This window comes from Rissa tridactyla, chromosome 10 (genome assembly GCF_028500815.1).
Source record: "Rissa tridactyla isolate bRisTri1 chromosome 10, bRisTri1.patW.cur.20221130, whole genome shotgun sequence".
Taxonomy (NCBI): domain Eukaryota; kingdom Metazoa; phylum Chordata; class Aves; order Charadriiformes; family Laridae; genus Rissa; species Rissa tridactyla.
In genome coordinates, this window is record NC_071475.1 from 2918815 (window position 1) to 2937895 (window position 19081).

Here is a 19081-nt window from a genome sequence, read left to right on the forward strand (position 1 = left end):
TCAGCTGAGTTCCCACCACCTGTTGAAGCTGGTGAAGGTCATCAGCCGGGCGTTGCCTGGTGCTGCCTCAGTACGATGGAGGTGGTTGTCTCTAGCAGAGTCAGGGTAGTGTGAGGAGCTAGAGCTGTTGCTAGACAAACATTTTTCCAGAGCCTGTATGGGAATGTGTTACATCTCATCTTAAGCTTCCTGGTTATCTGTAAACCAGCTCCGTAATGAGCAGAGATTGTTACGGAGTGTGTTGGGTTTTGTATACACAGTCCTCTTGCAGGTGAGCCTCCATCTATCCAGTCTGTCTCAGCTATGGAATAGCTGAGAGCTGCTGACTGAAGTATAGGGTGACCTGGCCTATGCCTGGAAGATAACACCTACATCTGAATAGTTGATAGAGCTACCCAGCCCTTCCTGCTTTTTCTGGTGTTAATCTGGTTGTTGCTCCCTTGTCTTGCCTCTGGGAAGCTGGAACATGGAACAGAAAGGGTGAAACTGAGCAAGGAGGATGGAGAAAAGCGTCCCACCAGGTGGCACTAGCCTGTCAGAGCTACCTTTGGAAGCTGTGAGGTACTCCTGTATAATTTTTGTCTTTGGGATAAATCTCCCTGGGATTCTCATTTAATTTCCAGGTGCTGCCCTGGCAAGTGGGATTTAAAAATAGTGTAAAAGTTTCTAGGAGTTAGTCATTACACTTGAGACTAATCCAGTGTACTAAATCATTTGTGCTGAATCTGGATTCTTGATGAGAGAGTCAGTGTGTCTGAACTCATTGCTTATACTAGGCAAGTTTGAAACTGTTAAATGTTCTTGATGCAATTTGGGTTTAACTATCGTCGCAAGCTCTGGCTCGTTGCAAGTGCACTGAGGGCTGAAAAACTAAACAAGCTTACTTACGCCTCAAGCCTTGTGGAACCAGTAAATGATTCTGTCTTGGTTTTGTGACTGCAATCAGACTAATCCTCTTTTGTCTTCCATTGCTATATATTTCCCTCTCCCCCAGGTGAGCTTCCAGGGTACTCTGCAGTTGGTGAGAAATATGAGGAAAGGGAGATGTACATCCTTGCTTTAGCATTTCCTACAAGTTTTCTTCTCTGGAGGTATCCGCTTGGCAGTGGTTGTTCTCCTTGAGTAATTCCCCAGGCCTTCCTGCACTACTTTGTACTAGGAGGAGGTTCAAACCCCCGTGCGACCGCTGCTTTCCAAACTGCTCTGTTTCTCTGCAGAAGCAGCAGGCTGGCTGTGCTGAGCGGCACGCTCCCAGCGCTTCAGGGAGGACTTCACACCTGCTCCCTCCTGACCAGGAGGCTGCAGCTCTTGGTGGCTGGGTGCAAGGGTGGCTGGCTTATGCAGCGTTAGAAGGTATTTTGTAGATGCTTTTATCCTTGTAGAAGTCTGAGTATCTGGGCTGATCCGGTCTAAGAGCCGTGCCCTGGTGAGTGGCATTGGGTGCAGGGTGCTGTTGGGTGCCCGCTAGCAGTTCAGAGTCGAGGCTGAACCGTGCCCAAGATGTTGACATCTTCTGGCTGTTATTCCAATGGCACTTAGCCTTGTAGTGCCTGTCGTGTTTGGGTGCTGTGGCAGTCCGTGCGTCCAGAAACACGTGCGTCTCACAAGCTCTAAGGATTGAGAGGTTTGTGATATCATTTTTCCTTGGTAAACAAGAAGCAGCCAGACTGGGGATCTAAAAGGTGGGGAGGGGAAACCCATTCAGGATTCGAGAGTGTTATTGCTTGGCAGAGACACCCGTACTCTGAGCCATAGTGAGGGGCCTGGGAAGCGTAATCTGGAATTAGTGCAGAGTCGTCAGGCATTTGGCAGCTGAATTCCGTGGTGCTGGAGGAACTGAAGCTCTAATCTCGTTGGCAGGTCTTCTGCTGTTTAAGCCGTAGGGGTGTATTTCTGTTCCTCCACCAGAGCAGCCTCAGTCCAAGGGAATCCAAACTGGGAAACGTCTGGCATGATGGAAGTGTCCTACCTCACCGCTTTTCCTGAACCTTGAAAAAGTGAGATCTTTCGCTGGACCTCTCCCCTCCCCTTCCTGCAGTTTCCGCTGCCCAGTGAAGGACAGGGGCAGTGCCAGAGGAGGGAGTTGGAACCATCCCTAGAACAGGGCAATTTCACTGAAACTGGAGATGGCCTGGGTGACCTAATAAATCTGTTTCCTGGCTCCCTGGACAATGCAGGATTGTTCGGCGGGGCTCTTTGACCAGTCTAGTTTTCAATGGCTTAAGTGTTTTATTTTGGTACTTCACTTGGAAGGTTACTTGGGATCCCATTAGACTGTGCTGATAAACTTAGTCTGGTGTGTGAACTGGCCTTTGCTCCCGCCCCTTCTGCACGGTACGAGCTGTCTTATCCTCTCCTGGTAAAGTTCCCTCTTCGAAGCTCACGCCCTCCACCTCCCTCTAGGCAATTGCTTTCCCTCCCTGACACCTGGGTACTCCGTCTCTTGGCTGGAAGAGAGGGCGCTGTGCATCGTTGTGTGCACCCTATGCAAGGCTCCGTAATGCCACCCGCACAGCGCTTCAGTGACTTTTTTTTCCCAGCATACAGAGCTATTCTGGGTACATAAAATCTAGCAGTGAGAACGGGGAGTGCTTGCTAGCGACCTGTGCCGAGTGCGCCAGGTTTCCCTGGTCTCTAGCAGGAAAAGCTGTTGGTACCCCCAGTGTGGGGCTGCAGGGCCGGGGCAGATGTGCAGGGTGGATCTGCTTGTGGAGCAGGCAGCCTCTTTGATATGTGAGCTGCTTGTTTGGGATTCGGGTGCTTGCCAAAAGAGGGGCCGCAGCAGCCAACTGTCAGTAGTTGCCTCACCTGAACTAATTACCCCCCCTGGAAAGTACAGTTGATACTAATCACATAGGTGCTGAGCCAAGCTTGTCCTCAGGGAAGCAGGGAGCTGCAGAGAGGCTTTCACAGAAATGAGAGGCTTGGAGCCGTGCCGCTCTTTGGTGCCAAAGAACTTTTGGGAGGAGAGCCCGCAGCCCTCCGGGCCTGCTTCTCTATGCACTCTCCTGCCGAGGCCGGTGGAAAATGGCAGTGGGAGCAATAGGTGAAGGGGGTTTAGGAGATGGGGCAGGAGAAGCGCAGCTCTGCTGGTGTCTTGTGTTGGCAGATCCTCGCGCTGCTTGGACCCCTTGGTGCAGGGATTAACCGAGGCATCGGCGTGGCTGTAACCAGGGATCTTTTCCCCTGGCCAGTCCCTATACCGTGTAGTTTGATCAGTGGAGGGCTGAGTTCTCCCTGTGACGAAGCGTCGCCCACCAGGGTTGCAGGATCGCTAGGGTGAGGGTGGTACCGATGCTTGGCAGACTCACAGGCTTGCCCTGCCCAGGCCTCCTGCGCTTCACCTTGCCCTTCTGTGCACCATGGGGGCTTTGTACACCGGGAGAGAGGAATGGTAAGCAGCAGTATCTGGAATCATATCCAGAAATCCCGTATCCTATTTGGAAAAGGAAACGGCTCATCCAAAGCTTTAGCGTATTCATTGTGCGGAAAAGCAAAGGACAAAGGGCCCATCCAGGCCTGACCGCCAGCAACAGCCGTCCCGGGCTGCTGTGAGGCACGAGGCTGAGCAGGGCACTGTGGCAGGACTTGGCATCTTTGTCTCAGCTCTTTCTTCAATGTCATGTCTGCAAGGGGGCGAGTCTGAGCCCTGAACACCCTCATTAAAAGCTGCTTTACCCCACACGCCATCCGAAGAGGATCAGTGGTTCTCACTTTTCCATGCAGATCTCTTCTTTCCAGCTCTTCCCCCTTACATTTTCCTTCCTCAGGGCTCTGAGGTTTTTAGTAGGGCTGCCAGGCTGAGGTTCTGCTTTGCTGCCCATTGAGCCCATGGCTAGGGATGCCCAGAAAAGCGACTAGAAGCGTGGTGCCTGGAGGAGGATCTGCCCAGGTTCCTCACCTGCCTAGGACTGGAAAACGGAGCTGCTGGTCCAGCACTAGACTGCTGGGGGTGGCAGCCTGGGGATGTCCCAGCCCTGGTCTGTGAGAGCAGGAGGGATATTTTATTTTTTTTTTTGTGCAAAGAGGTGTCGAAAGGAGTGGTACCTCTGCTGGAACACCCACCTAGTGCTCTGGAGATACTGCTCCTGCTCGGTGTCCCACCATCCATCGCTGAGCCTCTGCCGCGTCTTGGGATCGTTTAAGGCTCTGTGTGCTGCCTTGGTGTGAGAACTGCATAGCACGGACAGCACGAGGACAGTGAGGGAAGCTGGACTGAATGCCACATGACCTGATGTGAGCAAGGCTAATTATATAATTAAGATATTGAAACAGGGGCCTGAATATCTGAGCGTTCTTACTAGTTTCGCCAAGAGCCTGCGGTGTGACACGGAGCATTTAGCTTTTCTGGGTGCTGCGTTGCCCTCCCGCAAATGCGGGTGCTGACACTTGGCGCAGTACGCAGAATAAAACCGCTCCACACGCACTGCCCGTGACACACGACGACTCAGATGCGCAGAGTGGTTTGTAAAGCTGCCCCAGCGCTGTGCACTATTTCCTGCTTTGCAGGTAGCTTTTACTCAGAGTAGGCACTTGGATAATGCTATAAAGGGAACGTGCCGCTTATCTTTTGTTTGTTATATTTAGGGAAGAGTGAGCTGACTTTTCTTGGGGGGGATTTTTTTCTTATTTGAACGTTTAATCTAAGGAATTAAAGTTATGTTTCTTCAAGGTTTAGCAGTTGATGTATTGCAGCTTCAGAAAACTGTATTCTGAGTTTCCCAGGGTACAGTGTGCCGCTGAGCGTTGTACAGATTCCTATATGCCAAACCCATGCCCTCTCCCTTCGGACCGCAGCGCTCTTGAGCAGCGCTCATAGCTGTCGAGAAACAGACTCCGGTGCTACCGACGGAACTTGGAGGGTGTGATTCCCAGGTCGGCATGGAATCATGGAATCTTCAGAGTTGGAAGGGACCTCTAGAGATCATCTAGTCCAACTCCCCTGCTAGAGCAGGGTTGCCTAAAGCACATCCCTCAGGGCTGCATCCAGGCGGGTCTTGAAAATCTCCAGAGAAGGGGACTCCACAACCTCCCTGGGCAGCCTGTTCCAGGGCTCTGTCACCCTCACTGTAAAGAAGTTTTTCCGTGTATTTGAATGGAACTTCCTATGTTCTAGCTTGTGCCCATTGCCCCTTGTCCTGTCGCTGGGAACCACTGAAAAGAGCCTGGCTCCGTCCTCCTTAAACCCACCCTTTAGGTACTTGTAAACATTAATCAGGTCCCCCCTCAACCTTATCTTCTCCAGGCTAAAGAGTCCCAGCTCTTTCAGCCTTTCCTCATAAGGGAGGTGCTCCAGTCCCATAATCATCTTGGTTGCCCTACGCTGGACTCGCTCCAGTAGTTCCTTGTCCCTCTTGAACTGGGGAGCCCAGAACTGGACACAGTACTCCAGTTGTGGCCTCACCAGTGCAGAGTAGAGGGGGAGAATGACCTCCCTCGACCTACTGGCCACACTCTTCCCTATGCAGCCCAGGATGCCATTGGCCTTCTTGGCGACAAGGGCACACTGCTGGCTCATGGATAATGCATCTGTGCCAATAGATGCCATGCATCTGTGGCAATAATTGCCCATGGATACGGCGTGGGAGCGGTGGCCGTAGGAACTGGAGCGGCAGGCAGTCTGTCCGTGGCAAGTTCCTACCTCTGCTCACTTGGTGCAGAGGATGCCCTGCCGTGCCGGGGGGCTGCCAGGAAGAGGCAGTGGGTGAGTGTGCTTGAGCCCTGGGCGTCTGGCCTCCACGTGGTGGTTCTGCATCTACTCCTACCCATTCCCCCCCCCCACAACCCAGCTGCTTGCGAGGCTGGAGGTCCCTGCTGCTCCCCGCCGTGGCTCTCTGACTTCCCCTGCTTTGTTTACAGCTGTTCCAGATGTGCAGCGCTTGGCGGGAGCCCCTATGACATGGGAACACAAGTATCTCCTGTTTCTGCCTCGCACGCGCAGCAGTGACTCACAGGTGACCTTGTCCTGGCTTTGTTGAGGAGGATGGAGAGGGATGAGGTCCCCATGGTCCCAGGCTGGTGACTCCCAAAGGTCGTGGGGGACCACAGACAGGATCCTGCGCTCCTCCCTCCTCGATGGCGACGAGGAGGGGGGCAGAGGTGCTGCAGACTTGTGTTCTGCAAGGAGCTGGAGGTCTGAGAGTCCCTTGTTGTGGTTCCTCTGGAGATGTGCTGTGTGGTCCTCTGTGGGACCCTCACCTGGCGTGCTCAGCCTTCCCCCCGCAGCTCTGCACCATCCTGCCCCGTGTCCACCGTTTCCACGTCTGCGAAGGTCCTTGCGTGAGATGTACGTGGCCGCCCGTCCCGTGCCATCCTGGTGACGCAGACCTCCTGCTCGATGGAGATATGAAGTCATCTCGGGTGGGGGGGTCTGCGGGGGGAGGAGTTCCCATGGTGACAGACAGCGATTCACCCCGGCGGGGCAGGGCGGGTGCTTCGTCCTTTTTATTCTTTTCTTCTGGAGTCGGGCACCCAGCCAAGGAGCTGAAGGAGCAGTGGCACAGCCTCGCGGGGGAGAGCCGTGCGGACAAGTCTGGTCTCGTGAACTGCACAGATCCCTTCGCAGCATGGTCCCCCCTGCGCCCGGGCTGCCGCCCCACAGGTAAGGGGTGCCCCCAGCCCCTCCTCTAGCCTTCGTCCCCTGGGTGCTGGCTTCCTCACCCCCCCAGCAGACTGATGGCCAAGCGTTTATCATCCTTCCCATGGACTGTGGCTGCTGTGTGAACGCTCAGGACGGTATCCTACAGCTGCCGGGGATCCAGCGCTGTTGGCTGGCACGCCCCTGGTAGGGGAAGGCACGATGGCATCCTGCAGGTAAAGGAGCTTGTGCCATCCACGTACTTTTATCAGCACCCAAGATTGCAAAAGCCCCTTCCCAGCTCTCCAGTGGCACATACCCCCTTCCGTGCCCCTGCCTGTCCCGGCCAGGGCCCCCTCCCGCGCCTCGGTGCGAGCTGTGCCGTCCCCTCCCCAGTGCAACGTGTGCCAGCAGCTGCCTGCTGGGCTGCGGTGCCGCCCCGCACGTCTCCCACCAGCCCTGGAGCTGCTGGTGATGCTCCCCACGGCTCCGTCGGGTGCCCCTTGCGCAAGGAGCGGCCAAGCCCCATGAAGAGAGGGACAGGGGCTCTTTCATGAGCCCTGCCAGAAATTTATATGGAGCCGCAGGTAATTTTTAGGGGGTGTTGGTGCCGATTGTGAAACACTTGCATAGAGGCAGAGAGGAAGCATTGAGCAACCACCCCATCCTCCCAGCCGCCAGAACCAATTCCCAGATGTGAAAGTGGGGAAGTGAGAGCAGGATCGGCCGAAAGGGGAGCAAGCAAGGGACAGCCTTTGCCTGGCACAGGGGCTGTGGGAAATCTGGGCTTGGAGAGCTGAGCTGGGCAAACTCCCAGGGCTGGCTGTGCCTCTGCCCATGGCCCGGCAGCAGGAGGGCTTGGGCACAAGCCGTTGGTGACTTGTTATTTCCATCTCTTGGGAAGGCAATGACTGTCCACGGCGAGCCCTGGTGCAGCAGCGGGGTCCTAGGACAGTAGTCCAGCACGTCCTCACTCTCGTCCTTCAGGGCTGGGACGGGGGCCCCCCGAGGGTCGGCGCCTCGGACTCACAGCTATTCCTCTTGGCAACGCTCCTCCCGTGGGAATTGAGCTGCTGCAGCTGGGGGGGGGCATCTGCTGGTGCTGTTGGAGGGAGGAACAAATACTCCTGGCCCCGTGAAGCTGTGTGAACCCCCCGCGAGGAGCAGCTTCTTTGCAGCACAGCTGGCAGCATCCCGGGAACGGCTCCAGCTTCCCAGGCCGGCGTGCTGCCTGCCTGCCTGCCATTCCTCCTCCCTGCCTGGTGAGTGGTTGCTGTGTGCCCCTGCCACCACCCTGCTCCCCCCGACACCCCCTGCCACGCTGCCGCCTGCTCCTGCAGGGTCTCCAGGGCCCGTGGGGACTCCCAAGGCCGGGTCAGCCCGCAGCTGGCCTTGCGGCCCTGGGTGCCATGCTGGGAACGGGGCAGCTGCTGTTTCCCAGCCCTGGGAGGGGGAAAAGCTCAGTGTCGGGCAAGCAGAGTAGCTCCCGTGCGCAGGGAAGGTGGCAGTGCCTTCCCCATCTCCCCCTGCACCAGCTGCTCCCAGCTCATGGGGCAGCCATGGCTTCATGGTGCTCATCCCCCTCCGATGGGGTGCGGAGGTGCCGCAGGGTTTGGGAGCTGGTGGGCAACTTGTCCCCCCCCGTGTGTGGCAAGGGCTGCAGTGCTGACGGCAAGTGCCCCGGCTCTGCAGGGCTGGGCTCTGTGTCCTGGGCTCCTGCAGATGCCCCTGCTCAGCTGCTGCCTGGGTCAGTCTGATGTCAAGCAGAGATCGGTGGGACCATCCTGCCCGTGGCGCTGGTGAGTATGTCTGCAAGGTCCCCGGGAGCAGTGCTGGGCTCCTGTGTGCCCTTCCAGCCCCCTGGAGCCGTGGTGCCCCTCCTGCTTTGCCCTGGGGGCAGGGTTTGGTGCAGAGTGGCAGACACCGTGCCAGGAGCAGCCCCTGCCCTGCTGACAGCCCCCCCAGCACCCGTTGGGGGCTGAGCTGCCCCGTCTGCCTGCACACCTTCCTGGAGGGATGACTGGTGAGGACTTTATAGAATCATAGAATGGTTCGGGTTGGAAGGGACCTTAAAGATCATCTTGTTCCAACCCCTCTGCCGTGGGCAGGGACACAACCCACCAGACCAGGTTGCTCAAAGGCAGCCAGAGACGTGGCACCTTGGCGTTTGCAGGTAAGACGATCTCCTCGCCTCTCCCGGCGCTGCAGGGACACACCAGTGACCTGGCCTTGCCCTGAAACACTCTCCCAGGGGACGGCGGCAGGAATGCCACCTTTCACCTCTGCATCCTGCTGCCGGGCCCGAGGCCCTGCTGTGCTGCCGACGGTGCTGGTCCCCGGGGACCCCCGTGGCCGTGCGAGGTGGGCAGGTGGGCCGGGCGGGCGCAGGCGCCCGGTGCAGGCGGGTACAGGCTGGCTGAGCCGCCCGGCGTGTCGAGTCACGCTCTGCGCACCCCGGACCCAGCCTGCGCATGCCCTGGGCTGGCAGCTCTCCCTCGGCTCCTCTTCATCATCTCCTTCCTGCAGGCATCCGAGGGGAAACCGCTCCCTCTGCTCTGCCAGCCCCTGCTCTGGCACCGCCATGGATCCCTGGGTCCCCCTTCGTGCACCCTGAGCCCGGCTGTGCCCCGGGCGCTGCCTGCCGCTGCCTGCAAACCCCACAGCCAGGGCTGGGCCAGCAGTGCCTTCATCCTCCGTGCCCCCGGGGCAGGTAATTTGTCTGCCCCGACGAAGAGGCAGGAGTTTCCCTTCCGTAGCGGCGTGTGCTGGGCTGGCTGGGGCATCCCTAGGGCACGTGCACCCCACGGGGCTTGTCAGCTTGGGGAAAAGCAGCACTGGCCCCACACAGAGGTGCTGAGGGAGATTTGGGGCACCCAGTCCCTGTGTTTCCATCCTTTCCTGCATCCCTGTCCTCGGGGGCAAGGCGGGCTTGTTCTATGGAGCCTGGTCCCTGCTGTGCGTGGGGGCCACAGGGCCAGGAGCGAAGTGGTGCAGCTCCTGCCTCAATGAGTCCAGAAGCCGGATTCCCGAGGGATAAGGCAGGCTGCGTGGGTGATCACATGGAGCATGGGGCACATCAGCTCCGGGGCCGCTTCAGCCTCTGCCTCCCCCTGCGTCCCCAACGCCCGGCCCCAGCCACCCTGCAGCCTCCCTGGGCATCCCCAGCATCACCCAAAGCCCAGCCGCAGGATGCAGCTGATGAAAGCAGCTTGTTAAGTAGGGGCTTTCGAGCCCTACACGGTGCTGCTGGCTCCTCATCCTGCTGCCATCGTCCCCGGCATCACCCGCCTTTTCTGGCACGCTGGCCCCACGCCCTTGCAAAGTGCCACCGGCCCTTGGCAGAGCCCTGGGGGTGCCTGGCTTTTCCCTCCCTCACTGTCCCCAAGAGCCAGCCCGGCCTCTGTGGTCAGCCTGACCAGGGCTGCCTTCTCCTGCCTGACTCAGCCAAGGGGGTGTCACCCTTCCCTGCCTGAGTCCCGTCTGTGTGGACGGCGGGGGCCTGGCCACCGTCCAGCCCAGCTTCGTGAGATGCTGGTGCGCGGCCGTGCCAGCAGCAGCCTCCAGACACAACAGTTTACAGGCAGGAAAAACTTCCCATCCCTCCATGGCAGCCGCGGAGGGATCCGGGGCATGCGCCTGCCCCACGGTGAGCCCTGGCGTGGGGTAACAGCGGGCTCAGCCTCCCCCCAAGCCTGGCTGCAGTGGGACCGCTTGCCTCCATCCTCCTTCACCCACCAGACCCCCCCCCCGCTGCTGCCCCCGCACCCACTGTGGTTCTCACAGCCGGGGGCATCCCCAGAGCCGCTGGGCAGAGAGGGCAGCTTGCCGGTCATGGCTTCACCCTGATGTGATCCTTTGCTTCCTTTTCCAGCAGGGATGTGGCTTTGGGCAGCAGCAGGACAGAGATGTCCCCTCTGGCACAGGGGACCTGCTGCCCGTTCCCCTTGTGAAGCGCAGCCCGGAGGGCTGGCACGGCTGTCTCCCACCCCAAACCCCCCCGGTGCAGGTTAGCAGCAGGTAAGGGGTGACCAGTTCCTCTCCCTGGCCCGTTTCGTGGCCCCTGGGCTTGCTGGGGAGCCTTGTGGGGTGACACAGGAGTCCCCGAGCCCACACTGTGAGCATGATGCTGGCCCTCTGGCGCTCTCCCGGAGATGGCTGGTGATGGCAGCGGGGGTCCATAGGCTGGGATGCCGGGGGTGGGTGGCTCAGTGCCGCGGTTGGGAGCTGGCGGTGGCTGATGCTGGGAGACATTCCTGGAGCATGTCCCAACCGGCCCCTGCGGCAGGCAAGGTTCCCCCTCCGTCCAGCTCCTCCTCCCCTCACCTGCCTCGGCGCCAGCCCCCCATTGCTCCCCCCCGCCTGAAAGCCCGCAAATCCCCCAAATTTAAGAGAGCCTGGAGAAGGGGCAGCTTCCTTCCAGCAGCCCTGAAGCTGCCCCGTGCAGCTCTGCTGGCTGGGGATGCCCGTGCCGTGCCGGAGCAGAGAGCACTGACGCATCGCTGTAGGGCCAGGAAACTAAAATTCTGTGAGGGTTGTGCCGAATCCCAGCCCGTGCCGGATCAGCAGCGAAGGCAGCGGCTGTGGGACGGGGGCAGATGATGGGGTACGGGACCCACGGCACTGGGAACGCAGCTGGCTCTGGAGCTCAGCACGCGTCTCGCCGTGCTGCGTGACTCACCTTCCCTGCCGCCCGACGCAGAGCCGAAACCTCACCTGGGGCTGGAGAAAACAGATTTTCCTCGTTTCCCATTAAGGCAGCAGTGAGGCCGCCCGGCTGGCAAGCACAGGGCAGGGAGAGGCTCAGCCCCAGTGCTTCCCTTGTGCTCCCCCTCAAACTGGGGGGCTCCCGTCCCTGGGGGTGGCGTGACCCTCTGCGGGGCTCAGCGCTGGTGCCCCCCACACCGTGCCTGCAGCTCAGGGTGGTGCCCTGCGGGGACCGGGAGTGGGGAGACCTGGGGAGATGTTTTGGGACTTCTCACGATCCGGGACACGAGGCAACAAAGTCTGTGCCACAGGGGGTTGCAGGGCCAGCTGGCGAGTTGCATTCGGCGACCGGGGTGGCATGCACAGGGCAGGCAAGGGCAAGGGGCTGGGCTTAGGGTCAGCCTTGCAAGCTTTAATCAGTGTTAGCGGAGAGGAGTTAACGTGCTTTGGGGCTAAGCCAGCCAGGAGGTGGGGAACCCCAAGGTTGGGCTGTGGCAATGAGGACTGGTGTCTGCCAGCCCGCCAGGCTTGGGAAAGGGCCGACAGATTTCGGGATGTTCCTGGAGGGACTGGCGTGCAGCGGCGCGGGGCGGCCGCGTGAGTCACTCGCACCTGGTGCCTGGTGCTCTCCCTTCGCCGAGGCAGCACCGTCCTGCGCCCGGGGCCGCGGATTCCTTCCCCGGCCCTGGTATGCGGGGGTGAGCTGAGAAACACCGCGGAGGGTGAGGCACTCTGGTTTTGGGGACCCAGCACCCCTTTGTGCCCCCCTCCAATGTCAATGCAAGGGGGATGCTGGTGGCAAGATGGCCAAGATGCTGCTGGGCTGCCTGTGGGGGAGTGGGGTTTGGGGACCACCCCACACCGCTGCCTGCTGCGTTCCGGGGGCTGAGGAGGCAGGCAGAGCCCCCGCTGCAGCTGCAAAGCATCGCTGCCCCCACGCCTCTGCCTGCGGTGCCCGCTGGGCAACGCTCACCCTGGCGCTGCCCCTGCTAGCCGCTGTGACCCCCAGCCGCCCGTGCCCTGCTGCCGGCACCGCGCCGTGGGGCTGCTCCCCCAGCTCCGGGCCCTGGGCCAGCCGCAGAGCCCTTGGCAGAGCCCTCCACTCCCTGTTTAACGAAGCCCCTTGTCTAATTGGGACAGGCCGCCCTGCCTTCATTAAGTGAGCTCTGGTGGGAGGAGGGTTTGGGGACGGTCCTGACCTGGGGATGCTGGACCCACGGCCGGACCCACGGAGCTGGGGCAGGCAGCGGGAAAGCCGTGGGCACGGTGAACTTTGGAGCTGGCCGGCCAGGTTTGGGGGGCCGGGGCTGGGGTCTAACGAGAGGAAGGCTAATGAAGAGGAGGGGATGCACTGCTTGCTGCGCCTTTAAGAAGAGTGGGGGCATCGCCGCTCCTCCCCTGCTTGGGAACAGTGTGTGCCTGGGAAAGTTGCCTGCAGCCGGCCCTGGAGCATCTTTGCTTGGTGGCAGGTGGCCCTGCCCCGGGCCCCTAGCTGTGAGGTGGCCCTGGGCCACAGGGACCCCCACTGTCACTCCCCTCACTGCCCGCAGGAAGATGCCCCCGGAGCTGCCTGCTGCCCCGCCAGGAGCCAGAGGGCATCCCCTGGGCCAGCGGCCAGGAGGGCACAGGTAGGTGCGGTGCTGGGGACAGGGGGATGCGGGGTGACCAAGGAGACAGCGGGGAGGTGGCGTGGGGCGCAGACCGGGGCCATGAGCCGGAGTCAGCCCCAGGTGAGCACAGGCACCCGTGGGGAGGATGGGGTGCAGCGTGATGTGTCCCAAGGAGCAAAGTGGTCCTAGAGGATGCCCTGGGGGCGAGGGGCACCCTGAGGATCAGGGCTGCACCCTGGGGCAAGGATGAGCCCTAGGGGACAGTCCCACCCTTCGCTGGGCAGGCAGGGAGTGAGGGCAGGTCAGTGTGGGGTCCCTGCCCGCCTTGCAGGGCATCCTCTCCCTTTTGCCTCCTCCCACCAACCGCAGTCACACCGACAGTGGCTTTCCAGCATGTTTCTCCAACTCTGGAGTAGGTCTTGGCCACCAGTCTGCTCTGGTGGCTGCTCTACTGGGAGATGGTGTCCGGAACAAGGTGGGACAGTGCCCCCACAGCTGGCTCCAGGGCAGTCCCCGTGCTCGAGCCATGGGTGCTAGGGTCCTGCGTGGTGGGTACCATGAGCTGCGGGTGCAGGAAAGGTCCTGGATGAGGCCCTGCCGTCCTGCAGCCCTGGGGGAGCAGCGCTGGCATGGGGACCAGCCCTTCTCCACCAACATCGTCCTCCCTGGGGCTGGTGCTCAGCACCAGGGTCTAACCCGGAGGGGACCAGGGGCTCAGGTCCCCATGGCGGCTCCGTCCAGCCCTGCCCAGGGCCAGGCATTGCCCTTAGGTTCCTGGGGACGCGTTCCCCCGGGATGGATGGAGGTGTGTGTGGCAAGCTCCTGGCTGGCAGGTCAGAGCTACTCACCGCGTTCCCAGGGCATGGGAGGATGGAGATGCTGGAGGGAAAACTACCCTGAGCCTCACCGTGGCTTCCATTGCAAGCCCAGCAGAAACCCTTCTCTGGCGGGGATCCCACCCCCTTCCACCCATCCCGGAGCCCTGGAGTGCGGCTGGCGGGGGAGCCAGGGGTGACACTCCGGGGGGGGAACAGCCCGAAAAGCCTCTTTCCTCCCTTCCCCGTGCAGCGGGTGGGAAAAGCCCTTTTTGGGGGGCCGGGCTGAGCGGGGGCCGCGCCGCTCCCGCTCCCCCCCCTCCCTTTACCCCCCCCCCGGCACCGCGCTCCGGGCCGCCCTCAATAAAGGGGCGGGAGCGCCGGGGGCCGCCCGGCGCCGGCACCGCCTGCGCCCGGCTCGGCTCGGCACGGAGCGGCACGGCTCGGTGCGGCCCCGCGGGGGGCGGCGGGTGAGTGAGTGCCGGGGGGCGGGGGGGACGGGACACGGGACGGTGGTGGGGGGTCCCCGCTGCGGGCGGGGGGTGGTGGTGGTGGTGGTGGTGGGTCGCTGCGGGGCAGGACCGAGCCACCCAGGCGGGCACCCGTGGGAGCTCGCCCGCCCGCACCGGGGCGACTGCGGGGCTCGCACCGCCTGGGTTCCGCCGGGACGGACTGGCCTTGGGCTGGGACCCGGCGCGGCCATCACCATGGTGTCAGGCCGAGTGCCCCCCGCAGCCCTGTGCCCCCTGCAGCCCTGTGCGGGGGGGGGGCGGGTCGCGGGCAGGGCTTCTCCGCCCTGGCTCCCCGCTGCCCTTAGAGCACCCCGGTTTCGCCACCTTTCCTGGGGTGGCGGGGAGCCCCCACAAGGCAGCGGGGGGACGGGTGGGCAGGAGCCGCCGGGGTGAGCCGAGGCGTGGAGGAGGCAGGCGGGAGGCAGCGGGAAGGGCTTGTGGAGGCAGAGCCCGCGCACACCCTGCAGCCGGGGCTGGCAGCCGCCCGCCGGCCGGGGCACGGCTCCCCCGGGCATCGGGCAGCGAGCGGGGCCACCGGCCAGGCTGCACGGGGAAGGCTGGAGCGGGGCCAGGTGGTGGCCAGCATGGGGCATCCATGCGACCGTGCCCTCCTGCACCCGGCGTGGCCACCAACCCGTGCCATGCTATGGGACAGCCACCGGCAACGGCGCCCACCTGGCCAGACACAGGCCAGGCCATGGTGGCAGCATCCTCTCTCACAGGCTCCCACGATGAGCGGCCGGCTCCTGCTCCTCGCCGTGCTCCCCGCGCTCCTGAGCCCCCCGGCTGCCACGGCGCAGAAGAGGAGCCAAGGTGGGTGCTGAGCACGGGGTGGGGGGGTTGGTGAGAGGGGCCCAGCAACACTGCGCCGTGGTGCTGGTCCGTGCCCTGAGCGCTGTCACCACCCCGCAGCGGTCTGCGAGGACGTGCTGGAGGCTGACATCGTCTTCCTGGTGGACGGCTCATCCAGCATCGGCAGGAACAACTTCCGCGCCATCCGCACCTTCATGGACGACCTGGTGGGGCCCTTCGTGCAGGTGGTGGGCGAGAAGGCGGTGCGCTTTGCTGCGGCACAGTACAGCGATGAGCCGCGGTGAGCCCCGGGGAGGGGGCGTGCGGGGCAGTGGGGCAGCAGGGCCAGGAGGTGACATGTCCCCCCGCATCCCGCAGGGTGGAGTTCTCCTTCTCCCAGCACACTGATGGGATGAGCGTCCGGAGGGCAATCCAGCAGCTGAGCTACAAGGGTGGCAACACACGGACCGGTGCCGGCTTCCGCTACGTTGCTGACAACTTCTTCAGCCCCACGCAGCTCCGGCCTGGGGTCCCCCAGGTATGTGCAGGGCAGTGGCCCTGGGGATGTCTCGGGGGGGAAGCATCGCATTTGCGGGCCCTGGGCTGGCTCTCACGGCTCCCACACGGCCCTACAGATCTGCATCCTCATCACGGATGGCAAGTCCCAGGATGACGCCGAGGGGCCAGCCGCGAAGCTGAAGAACCAGGGCATTAAGATCTTTGCCGTGGGTGAGCGAGGCTTTGGTGCTGGGTGAGGGTCTCCCAGCGGGTTCAGGATCCCTGCCCTCACCCATCGTCTCCATCCCTGCCAGGGATCAAGAATGCTGACCACAAGGAGCTGATCCGTGTGGCCTCAATGCCCACCGATGCCTTCTTCTTCTATGTCGGTGACTTCAAGCTGCTGGGGACGCTGGTGCCGCTGATGACGCGCCGGGTGTGCACGAGCGTCGGGGGCACCCTGCGCCGGCTGGGTATGGGCTCCTGTCCTCCTCCCTGTGGGACGTAGGTGCCGGCGGTGCTGGGTGCCAGGCTGTGCTCACTCTGGGTGCACCCTTAGCACCCATCCTCCCCAAAATGCCTTCCTGGCCATCCCATCCCACCGGGCACATGGCTGTGCCCACCCAGCACGCTCTCTGCCCTGCCCCATGCACCCTGGAGCTGATGGCCCCTGTGCTCCACCACAGATGGGCTGAGCCACGCCGGCCCCTCCAACCTGGAGATCCTGGAGCGGGGCCTTGACCAGCTGCGAATCCGCTGGACGGCAGCCAGCGGCCCCGTCACCGGCTACCGGGTGCAGCGTGTGCCGCTGACGGGGCTGGGGCAGCCGATCGTGGCAGAGAGGCAGGAGGTGAGTGCTCCCACACGCCTGCTCGGAGTCCCCGGGCGGCCCCGGTGGCCCCCTGGGTGGCCTGGGGATGGCGAGGGGGTGACACAGTCCCTGCCCAGGTGAGCCTGGGGCCGAGGGAGACGAGCGCTGTGCTGCGGGGGCTGCGCGTGGGGACGGAGTACCTGGTCACTGTCACCGCCCAGTACGCCAACAGCATCGGCGAGTCGGTGTCCGGCCGAGCACGCACCCGTGAGTGTCCGTGCCTATGGGGACGCGGGCAGGCGCTGGGTGCCCACAGCACGCGGGGCTGGGGGCTCATCCCGGGCTTTCTGTGCCCCTAGAGAGCCGTGCCAGCGCCGTGACGGACTTCCGCGTGGTGGAGACTGGACCGACCTTCCTACGGCTTGCCTGGCAGCCTGGACCCGAGCCCCCTCAGGGCTACAGCCTCAGCTATGCCGTGCAAGGTGAGGGGACAGTGCTGCCTGCATGGCCTGCGTTTGGGCAGCCCCTGGGCCGGGCAGGACGTGGCAGGGGGCTGCATGGCAGGGTGCATGCACGGGGTGGGGGGGCGGTTGAATGCACGGGGGTTGATGCAGGGCTGCATGCCGAGAGCACCGCGGGTGTGTGCGCGGCTGCCTTCACCGTGGTGGCCGGTGCTCGGGCTGTGGGGCACGTGTGCGTGCAGAGGCATGGAGGTGGGATGTGTGTTCCTACACCCGGAGGCTTTGGTGTGCAGGGCTCGGGGAGGGTGTGTGCGCACGTATGGTAGCCAGCGGCCCGGTGGTGCCCCCGCCCGGGGCTGATAGCGCAGGCTTGCGTGTGCCCCCACGGTTGCTGCATGTGGGGGGCGGGCGGCAGACCCCCATCCCGGGCAGGCGCTGGGATGGAGCCGCACACCTGGCAGCCCCTCCCTGTCCCCGGGCGCTCCGGGGGGTGCCCCTGCCCTGGCCGCCTTCCCAGCCTCACCCCACGCTCCCCACCCCTGGCACCGCCTGGCATCCCCGGGGCAGGGTGCCGGCCCGCGGACACCCCTTCCCTGCCGGGCCCGGCATATGCCGTGCCCCTGCGCCCACCCGCACCCCTCCACCTCCCCCCCAGGAGCAGCACAGGGGGAGGAGAAGAGCCTGGGGGTCAGCGCGCAGTCGGCCACGCTGAGCAACCTGCGCCCCGACACCGAGTACGTGGTGACACTCCGTCCCCGCTACGCGCAGCAGCCTGCTGTCCCCGCCACCCTCACCGCCCGCACACGTAAGCACCACCGTGCCCGGGCCTGGGCTCAGCCGGGGACAGGGATGAGTTCCCAGCACAGGGATGCTCCTCCAGTCACCGTGCCCCATGGGGATGGGGCTGCCTGACCCATTGCTGCCTGAGGGGGGGTGCTGGGGTGGGGATGCAGGTGAGCACGACTACAAGGGGATGCTCCCAGCCCCAAAAAGTGCTCCCGGAGGGGATACAGCACCGTGTGCTCTCCCAGCTCCTTCGTAGCCTTATGGGAGTGTTTCCGCTGGAGATTTCCCCACGTGACGTAAAAATGTCGACTGAAAAAATGCAGGGGTTTTTTTTTTTCTTTTTTTTTTTTTTACAAATTCAAGCACCCTGCTCTTTGGGAGGAAAGCATGCTTTCTGCGAGGGTGGTGGAAATCATTGCGGGGCAGGAGCAGGGGTGTGGCCCCAGGGCAACACCTTTACAAGCCTCAAATTTTGGCAAACCGATTCCTTCAGCTGCCCCAGGCAGCCTTAACCCGCAGAAAGTATTTAAGGCATTAAGAGGAAGGCGTTTGAGCTCCAGTTTGCTGGAGCGGGGGTGCTTTGAAGGAGCCGCCTGGGCACGGGCTGCACTCGGTGACCTCAGCGCGGTTCGGCATCCATGAGCAGGGGCAAGGGGGCTTTTCCTCCCAGAGTAGGTGGGTTTGCAGGCTAAGGTGCTTCCCCCTGCCCCACGCTCAACGCGGGGGATGAAATGTGCACCTCTCGCCCGCAGGACGCCCAGTGGGTGTGCAGCATTTGGCCGTCCACAACGTCTCGGCGCAGAGCTTGCTGCTGGCCTGGCAGCCCGTCGGTGGTGCCACTGGCTACCGGCTCTCCTGGGCGACCCTCGCAGGTAGGTGTCCGTCTCTGAGCTTACTCCCCTTCTGCTGGCGGCCCTAGGGAGGAGGGATGGAAGGGGGATGTTGGCACGCACTGCACGGACCCCCCCCAAGGGACTGCTGCGCCTGCTCTTGCAGGGCAGGACAGGCACAGGGTGGACCTGGATGCCGGGCGGACATCACATGCGCTGGGGGGGCTGCAGCCCAACACTGACTACGTGGTGACAGTGGCCCCGCTCTTCGGGCAGCTGGAGGGGCCTACGGCCACTGTGCGACAGAGGACAGGTAGGTGGTGGGTACGGGTGATGCCATCCTGCCTCTACCCCTGTTGCCATGGGGTGGGGTGGGGACCATCCCCCATGGCCCCACACCACGATGATGCTCCCCACCCTGCCATGTGCAGGGGCCGGGGATGCGCCGGGTGGGGGGTGGCCAGTGGCAGAGCAGCACGGGTCAGCCTGGCCCACGGGGGTCCCTCTTGCAGAGGCGGGCACGGAGCAGACGCTGCGGACCAACATCCTGGGCCCCACTTCCATCCAAGTGCTCTGGACTGGCGCTCGCGATGCCCGTGGCTACCGCCTGGAGTGGAAGAGAGCCACAGGTGGGCTTGGGGTGCCCGGTCACCCCTGTAGACCCCCTGTGCCAGCAGCTGGCAGT

General features: G+C 62.8%; 1 protein-coding gene across 1 annotated transcript in view; it reads left to right on the forward strand.

Annotated features, from left to right (window-relative positions):
* The first annotated feature begins 14086 nt into the window (after positions 1-14086).
* Positions 14087-19081, forward strand: part of COL7A1 (collagen type VII alpha 1 chain) — a 30689-nt gene continuing 25694 nt past the window's right edge. The window contains exons 1-13 of the mRNA XM_054216576.1: positions 14087-14176; positions 14941-15031; positions 15131-15311; positions 15389-15548; positions 15646-15739; positions 15823-15981; positions 16195-16358; positions 16457-16586; positions 16679-16801; positions 17436-17585; positions 18319-18438; positions 18563-18709; positions 18909-19025. Of these exons, the coding sequence (XP_054072551.1) occupies positions 14950-15031; positions 15131-15311; positions 15389-15548; positions 15646-15739; positions 15823-15981; positions 16195-16358; positions 16457-16586; positions 16679-16801; positions 17436-17585; positions 18319-18438; positions 18563-18709; positions 18909-19025 (1627 nt within the window). The 5' untranslated portion in view covers positions 14087-14176; positions 14941-14949. The remainder of the gene's footprint in view (positions 14177-14940; positions 15032-15130; positions 15312-15388; positions 15549-15645; positions 15740-15822; positions 15982-16194; positions 16359-16456; positions 16587-16678; positions 16802-17435; positions 17586-18318; positions 18439-18562; positions 18710-18908; positions 19026-19081) is intronic.